This window comes from Theobroma umbraticum, unplaced genomic scaffold, assembly GCF_002168275.2.
Source record: "Theobroma umbraticum cultivar Fairchild unplaced genomic scaffold, ASM216827v3 scaffold_239.1, whole genome shotgun sequence".
In the NCBI taxonomy this organism is placed as follows: Eukaryota; Viridiplantae; Streptophyta; class Magnoliopsida; order Malvales; family Malvaceae; genus Theobroma; species Theobroma umbraticum.
Genome location: NW_018397273.1, coordinates 3371573 through 3380281, shown reverse-complemented (window position 1 = coordinate 3380281; position 8709 = coordinate 3371573). Strand labels below are relative to the sequence as shown.

The 8709-nt window shown below is 35.7% G+C and overlaps 1 protein-coding gene across 1 annotated transcript; it reads right to left on the bottom strand.

Moving 5' to 3' along the window:
* Nucleotides 1-5259: 5259 nt before the first annotated feature.
* On the bottom strand, nt 5260-8327 carry LOC110426957 (zinc transporter-like protein). Its single transcript, XM_021442302.2, has one exon. The coding sequence runs from the start codon at nt 8278-8280 to the stop codon at nt 5638-5640; it is 2643 nt and encodes an 880-aa protein (XP_021297977.1). The 5' UTR covers nt 8281-8327; the 3' UTR covers nt 5260-5637.
* Nucleotides 8328-8709: the final 382 nt, after the last annotated feature.

The following is an 8709-nucleotide window of genomic DNA, read 5'->3' as shown; positions in this document are numbered from 1 at the left end:
GGGAATGACATGGAGTTAATTGTCATCATTCAAAAGTGGTTGTCCTCCACTTTCTAGATGAAAGATATGGAACAAGTTGAATACATCCTTAGGGTTAAAATCTAGAGAAATTGTTCTAAGAAGTTCCTGAGTTTGTCTCAAGCAAATTACATTCAAATGGTTTTAGAATGATTATGTATGCAAAACTCCAAACATATAGACACTCCAATGGAGAAAGGCCTACATCTCAACATGGAACAATGTCCTAAAACTGAAGAAGAAAAGAAACAAATGGTGAACGTGCCATACGCAAGTGCTATTGGAAGTCTCATATACGTTAAGATGTGTAATGGACCAAACATATGTTTTGTGGTTGGTATAGTCAGTAGGTACTAAAGTAATCCTAGGATTACCCATTGGGCTGTAGTTAAAAAGATACTATGGTATCTAAGAGGTGTTGGGATGGGCTTTACAGGCAATTGGGATTGGTTAAGGCTTGATTCCAATCATGCAACAATATCATTCATGTTGAATGATTAAAGATTTTGCTTCATCAATAAGACATCAATTATAATAAGTTATAATTCTAATTAGATGAAGTCTATGAGATTAATATGCCTTGCAAGGGAATTTTAATGGGTTGTGATTATGAGATCCTTCTGCATCAAAGCATAATCTCAAAATGTTCCTGGTCAATTATTATTGAGATTGGACATCAATGATGCTTAAAGACTAGTATATTCTATGTTCTTTACTTTGAAAGTAAGCAATCGATCTCATAAATTAAAGTGTAGAGATACTTAGAACTAAAATATAAGTGCTTGCTTAGAATAGCAAGTTTACTGAACTTGACCCGCCAAGAGAAGTGCATTTGGTATTTCACGCAAGTGTCTATGCAATACTTCTCAGGAGCCAATTGTGTAAAAACTCCTTAGAACTGAGACACCAGGTTCTCTTATGTGTGGAGTGCTATGCTTTAATTTTATCCCTACGGGGTGCCTAACCAAAGATGCTAAAATAGGATGCTTTTGGGTATAGCATGAAACATATGAAGGCAAATGAGTAGTCAAGACAAGAATCATCACCCCAAGCGATTCAAAGGAGCATATCCTAACTGTTCTTGGTTGATATTAGCTTATTAAAGTCCAAGGCCAAGGCGACTTAAAGATTATGAAAGGAGTTTCATAAGTCTTTTATAAAGTTGAAGATCAAACTTTAAGAACGAATATGGAGATCAATAAGAGTAGACACTGTACCATACGCTTATCATCTCTGAGATATATGATGAAGGAATGAATTACACTAAAAGGTTAATCACTTAAAAGTTACGTCAGACCATCTTAACTCTTATAACATTTAGGTGGCCATGATAGATTGCTAGATTCCAATCTTGGTCTATGAACTCTAGGTAGTTGACTTGATTAATAATAAATTTAAAGTTGTTTAAATTTATCAAATTCTAAGTTTAACTTAAGAATGATATGTTGAGTTCATTGACAACATGTTAAAAGTCTAATGAGTCACATACCTAAAATGAATGTTAAAAATAAAATGGGAGAGGTGATTAAGTTGGACTTAATCAAATTAGAAGTTATGAGCTTCTCAAGCACTTGATTAAAATTGTTTATTAAGTTGTGCCTAATTAATTAAATTGTTTAATTAAGTCATTGGGCCTAGTTGATTAAAATTGGTTAATTAAGTCATTGGGCCTAATTGATTAAAATTGTTTAATTAAATTGTTGGGCTTAATTAATTAAATTGTTTAATTATGTTATTGGGCCTAATTGATTAAATTAAACAATCAAGTTAACTGGATTTTTTAAGGACTTAATTAAATTGTTTAATCAAATTATTAGATTAATTGGCAATTACAAAATAGCTTTGTAATTAGGGTTTAAAACTAATATAAGGTATAAATACCTTGTTATAGCCTTCAAACCAAAATGAGATAAAACGGTTGAAAAATTAAGAGAACAGCACATTAGAAATTCCTTTTGCCTTGTCGCTCCTTGTGTGAAGAAAAGTAGTATCTCATTCACTTGATTTCTTTTGTGTATTCAAACCTAAAATTTTGTGTGGATCATGAGTTTATGAAACTCATCTTTGCTAGCACATTGTCAAAGCACAACACTCCCAATCCTTAAAGAAAGATTTTCTAATTCATTGGTGTCGATTACCATTAAAGGCTGCACAAGGACTGCTTGGACAGCTTTGGCTTTCAACAACTGAGCTGAGGTGGTTGAGCTATTTGGAGGTTGATTTGGTGGTTTAACAAAGGATTCATCAACCTTTGTTATTTAGATAAAGCGATGTGATCATATATATATATATATATAATTTTTAATTTAATTTTGTACCTAATTTGGCATGAAAGAGATCTTATGGGGATAAAGGGTAATTTAATTTTTTAAATTTATTTTCGTTGCATTTTATTTTTATTTGATGCATGATCAACCCTCACCCAACAAGAGAAATCATTAATTTGGCTTTATGCTATCAAGGTGGAAGTCTAAAATTGGTTGGATATAGTGATGCTAATCACATCAATGATAAAGATGATCAAAAGTCTACTTCAAGATATGCTTTTATACTCGGAGGCGGAACTATCTCTTGGAGTAGCAAGAAGTAGCTTTGTATTGCTCTATATACTATGGAAGTAGAGTATGTAGCATGTTGTGCTGCAATACATGAGTTGGTTTGATTTTTGAGATTCTTGCAAAGCTTGAACATTACTAAGAATCTTAATGAAGCTGTTGTACATTATTGCGACAACACAACTATCATAACTTATATAAACAATCCTAAGTGTCATGGAAAAACCAAACACATTGATACTCGCTATCACTATATTCGTGACATCATAGCACAAAGGCTTGTTGTGTTGAAGTACATTTCGACAACTGATATGTTAGCAGACCAATTCACTAAACCTATCGCTAGAAATACTTTCTAAAAGCATATTAGGGGTTTAGGGTTATTACACATTCAATATTCATGTACTATTGTCTTTTGAACTATTAATAAATTAAGTTTATATTGACTTATTTTATCAAATGTTGTTAATTAATTAGGGCACATATCTAAGGTAATTATTGTCACCTGGCTTTATAGATTGTTCCTATCACACGGGATAATAGCCCTAACGTTATAGTAGTGTGTGGGATAAGACTTAAGTTATCACAAGGTACCAAGCATTTTGTGATCACCTTGTCAAATGAGTTATGGGCAAAGACCTTAGCAATGCCACCTTGATTTAAAGTCAAGATGAGTCTCGTAAGAATCGAACATGGAAATTATCCACACTCCATCGAGCCAGTGATAGCTGAATTTGAATCTTAAGGGATTGAAGTCAATCCATTTTGTAGGGATTGGACCAAGATCCGTATGTTGGTCTTGACGTGACAAACTCTAAATGGAAGATCCACTATAACATATTTTTCATACTATATGTGCTATTAGTCGACCGATGGAAAAGAGTGATTGGATAAATCCCTACTTCATCACTGTGTAAGCCGTAAGAACTTATGTAGTCCAAGTTTTATACCTTTTGGGACTTGGATCTATGATATAAAGTTGAGATTTGGAGTTGCTACTTTAGCATGATTTTAAAAACATTATACATGGTCTATAACTCATAGCTAAAGTGGTTATAAAAACATTAGTTGTTAGATATAACCAGGAGTTTAGACACATAAAAAGATTTTGCATAGCTCTTATATGTAAAAGAGATTAGAGATGCAAAATCTTGTGTGATTAAAATGATTTTGAGTATGACGAGAACTCAAGTGGTGTTATGTTAGAAAGATAGTAACTTAATATCTCACTGCTCACCAATACCTTTATTTTTTGGTTGGTTGCACATTCCATTTTCCCTATATGACAATGAATGGAGAATGGGTTAAATTGATAATGGTATAAGTTGATGCCAATTTACGAGTAAGAGATGTTGCATTTAAATGTAGTGTCTCCACATGGCATGCAACTTTGTTAATTATTTACGGATAATTAACAAATATTTAATTAATTATTGTTAGATATTATTTTGGTATTTCTTAATTGAATAATTACAAAAACATTTGAGATAGGATATATATTTAAATTTAATTTGTTTAAATTTTAATAAGAATTATCTATCCATTATATTTAAATTTAATTTTTTTTAAATTTAAATAAGGATTAATTACATCTAAATTTAATTTGTTTAAATTTAAAAGTAATACCATATCTCTATATCCTTAATACGTATATAAATAGTGAACAAACGTACTGTTTTTACATATAACCAATAGTGAACGTGAGTTGTTTTATAGGTCAGAAAAACCAAAAACTCTTTTCCCTTTTTCTCTTTATTGTTAAGGCACCATCAAAGGCGAGAGGATTTTGAAACGTGTAATTCCTTATGAAGGAATCTAGTAGCCACTCCATAACAACGAGAGTGAAGAGATCATTGTATGCACGAAGGAGGATTTATAAGGCAAACTTCTTCGATCAAAAAAGAAGCGGCATATTTATCTAAAAAGATAGGCCCCCACCTCTCAATACTGAATATAGATTACCCATGTCTATATAATCAAGTAAATATGGCGGATATCTGATTAAAAGGCATCCATTACCATCCCTAAACAATAACGGTTTGGCCAAAGAAAGGTGGATTGGGGAGGCACTGCCAAGGACCCTCCAAACTCCTCTTTTATTGTACGTTGCCCTCAATTTCTCGGTGTTAATATGAAAAGCTTTTATTATTAAAATATGATAGTATTAACAGACATCCGCTCCAAAAGTAAGTGTACCTGCTGTGAACTTATAAGTAGTTCGGAGCGAGATGGCCCTTCAGAAGCCTTTGCTGGATGAACATTAAGGGCCGACTCCAGCCCCAAAAATGGCAGTAGAAGATTACATATGATGTCTCAATCAGACTGCAATGTCTGAAAGATAGTTGCTCTGCTCTCTCTCCTTTTTGTTTTTTTCTTTTTAATATTAGCGTGGAAGTGACACTTGATCTGGTGAACTCTTTGAATCATAAATCAACCTCAAAAGAACCACCGCTGAGGTTTGTAAGCTGAGTTACTTTAATGCTATGCTAAACAGGAAAGCAGGAATCTCTGTATTCCTTACTAATCAAATATTAGTGAGAATTTACGAGATTGAGCCAGGCAAAAAGCATTTTGACATGTCATAATTCCTCCAAAACATGTAGCTCAACATTTTTTGCATCTGGTCAAACTATGGTTTCAATAAACATGCCAAAATTATAACATAAATATGACAATTGGATCCAAATGAACCATAAAAACAAGTTTCCGCTGTATAAGCAAAAAAGTCACATACCAAAATAATGTAGCAGTGCTTGTTTCACAACATAACCAATTAATTCATTTTGTTTGGATTCTAGTGAGCTGAACCTATAAGAAAACTACAACTATCCTAGTGTTGAAGACACTGCTGCTGATCCCATCTGTGACAAACATAGACCTTTTTCCCTTCTGTTGCTTAAAGAAATCCATCAATGTTGAATTCTTAAGTCTTAGGAATATATACATGCGCCTTTGATCATAATCCTTAACAATAGCTTATCAATCAGAGAAAATATGTTGCCTTTGATCATAATCAGAAGAATGAGCTATATAGTCTCTACCATCAACGATTAAAGCCATGTTATTATTGCTCAACACATTCGACTTGCAATGTCAAATCCTTGATTCCAGCATCATGTAAGATGTGTGACACCTGTGCTTTAGTAGCAGCCTTGTCAGTTTCTGCTGATATATGAAGGTGGATTGTTCCTACAATATCCATTGTTGTGAAGCTCCATACATGCAAATTCTGAATACGAATTACCCCTTTCATCTTCATAACATCACTTATGGCCTTCTTCAAACCCTGCTCCTGAGCCCTAGGAACTCTTTGAAGCAAAATATCAGCAGAGTTCCTAAGTAATGGGAAAACTGAAGATATAATTAAAACAGAAATGAATATTGAACAGGCAGGATCTGCAACAAGCCATCCTTTGTACTTAATTAAGAGGGTAGATACAACAACTCCAACACTTCCCATGGTGTCTGCCAGAACATGCAAGAAGATTCCTTCCATATTGTGGTCAATGTGGTGATGTTGGTGCTTTTGTGGTTCCTTCCCTTCAGATAGAAGCTGGCTTTGTTTGGTTCCACTATATGCCAAGGATAACTGAATTTTAGATTCTGAATAGTGAGTATGGGAGTGCAAGCCTGCTCCGTGATCATGATGATTATCCTTGTGATCGTATTGGTGTCTGTGGTCATGGTGATCATGATGATGGGCACAATCATGACTATGAGCATGGTCATGTTGATGTCCATGATCATGGTGATCATGATGATGGGCACAGTCATGGTAGGCTTGATCATGAGCATGGTCATGGTGGTCATGACACTCAGTGTGTATATCGTGATCTTCAGCATGGCAATTGTTGCTGCCATGTTGATTAATGTGATGGTGTTCATGGCCAGAGCATGATCCATGGCATCCATCGGAAACATTTATAAAGTTTTGGTGTTCAACATGACTTTCAGGATCATGTGAATGCTGATGATGGTGGTCATTAGAGTGGAAAGGAGAATGAGAATGAGAATGGGAATGAGAATGTGAATGCGAACATGATCCACCATGCGCATGATGATGCTCCTCATGAAAGAATATCAAACCCACCACATTGACAACAAGCCCTCCAATTGAGACAGTTAACAAACTGTTAGTTGATATTTCTTGGGGATCCAAAATCCTCTCAAAGGATTCCAACACAATTAATGCCCCAACTAGAACCAGGAAAACTGCATTAGCATAACCTGATAGAATCTCAAATCTGCCTCTACCATAATTGAACTGATTATTAGCGGGCAATCGTGAAATATATGAAGCATAAAGCCCAATAACCAATGCAGCACAATCAAACAACATGTGACATGCATCCGATATCAACCCAAGACTATTACTCATGAAGCCAGCAACAAATTCCACAACCATATATCCAGTATTAATCAACAAGAACAATGCAATCTTACGAGACTTTCTCTCACTCAAAATATGCCGAATAGGTTTCATTATCGACATACTAAAAGACTCTGAAGATTCCATCCCCAATTCAAGATAACTCCAATAAACAGGATCCAGTTCTCGAACAGCAAAGTACAACAATAAACCACACAACAACAATCCCAAAAGAGATAACTCATCAAAATAAAACAACTCCAAAACAACGGTACAAGCAAAAGTAACCACAAACTCCCTTTGAAAATCTTTAGGATTCACTACCTTATCATGATCATCACTATAATTTTCACTCAAAAGCACTCCAAAAACAACAGTATTCACCAAAGGCCAAACTAAATTCTCAACAGAAACATTTCCTCCTCCTCCTTCACTTTCATAAACAAAGAAACTCACAACAGCAGGAACAAAAAGCATCACCGTAGAGAAAAACAATGAAATCAACCGAACCCTTTTTTGACCAAGCTGCCTAATGCTCGCCCAGGTCATCGAAACCTTCTCATAACAACCTAAAAAACCAGACAAAAAGGGCAATAACATGGGCCAAATTCTAACACAACCTTCTCTAGGATAAATCGAAAACCCGGACTTATTCAAAGGAAAACAATCTACTCTATCCCAACTTAAAGATAATAGCATTAACCCAATAAATAAGAAGCAAAACCCAATAAACTGAGACGCAGAAAAGGACCTAATTCTCGGGGTTTCTGTGCGGGAAAACAGTCTGCCAGCAAGATTTCCGGAGAGTTCAGCTAAGATCATGGCAGCTGTGCCACAGTATCTAAGAGCTTGGAACCTCAGAAGGAAAATGACTGATAAAAGGAAAGACTTTGAGAGTAAAAGTTTGAGCTGGGTCTTGGAGAGAGAGGAAAGAGAAAAAATTGGGTGGTTTCTTGGGGGTTTATTGGAGAAGAGGGAAAATGAGAGAGAGAGGAGGAACGAGAGGAAAGAAAGGAGGAAAGAGAAAGGGAAGAGTGAGAAAGAAGGAGGGGAAGAGCGGAGGAAAGGGAGGAGCGAGTAAAGAGAGCGGAGCGAAAGGAGGAGGAGAAGGAAAGAAAAGGAGGATTTTTTTTGGGGGTGGGAGGAAGAGTAGGCCTTGGAAGATTGGAGGGAAAGGCGGTGTTTAGAGGGAGTTGGAGTTGGGGTTGTGATGGAAGGATAGGCATATAAAGGGTGAGATCTTGGGGAGGTTGCTGTAGTGGGGGTGGTGAACGTGGTGGCGCGTGGCGGGAGGGACAGGCGGTTGGGGCGGTGATGATGGTGGTGGTGATCAGCCATCCTTGGGAGGGGGAGCTGCTGAGATTGAGACAATATGAGTTGGTTTGGTCGACGGGAGACCATTTTATTTTTTTTTAGGGTTGGGGCCACATGGTTGAGTCAAGTCAAGTTGGATGGGCTTGGTTGATGCCCTTGAGCGCGTGGGTTGCGTGATTGATGGGCGTCAACTCACGATGAAATTTGGGCTGTAGATTTGAGCCACACAAGAACAAGAAAGGAGTAATTTCTGCATTTTTCTTTTTGCTACTTCCTTACGCACATAGTTTTTCAATTTTACATTTATTAAAACTTAATTTCACCAAATAGGATTTAAACTAATTAAAGTCAAAATTAAAAACTGATTGCACTTAAGTATTTAGCTTATTAATTAGTATATAATCTCCTATTTAAAGTGTAAAATTCAAATATCTCTTTTCTCAATCATAAAAA

Bases quoted from the DNA above. Each gene is read 5' to 3' on its own strand.
- LOC110426957 (XM_021442302.2), bottom strand. From the start codon at position 8,280: ATGGCTGATCACCACCACCATCATCACCGCCCCAACCGCCTGTCCCTC.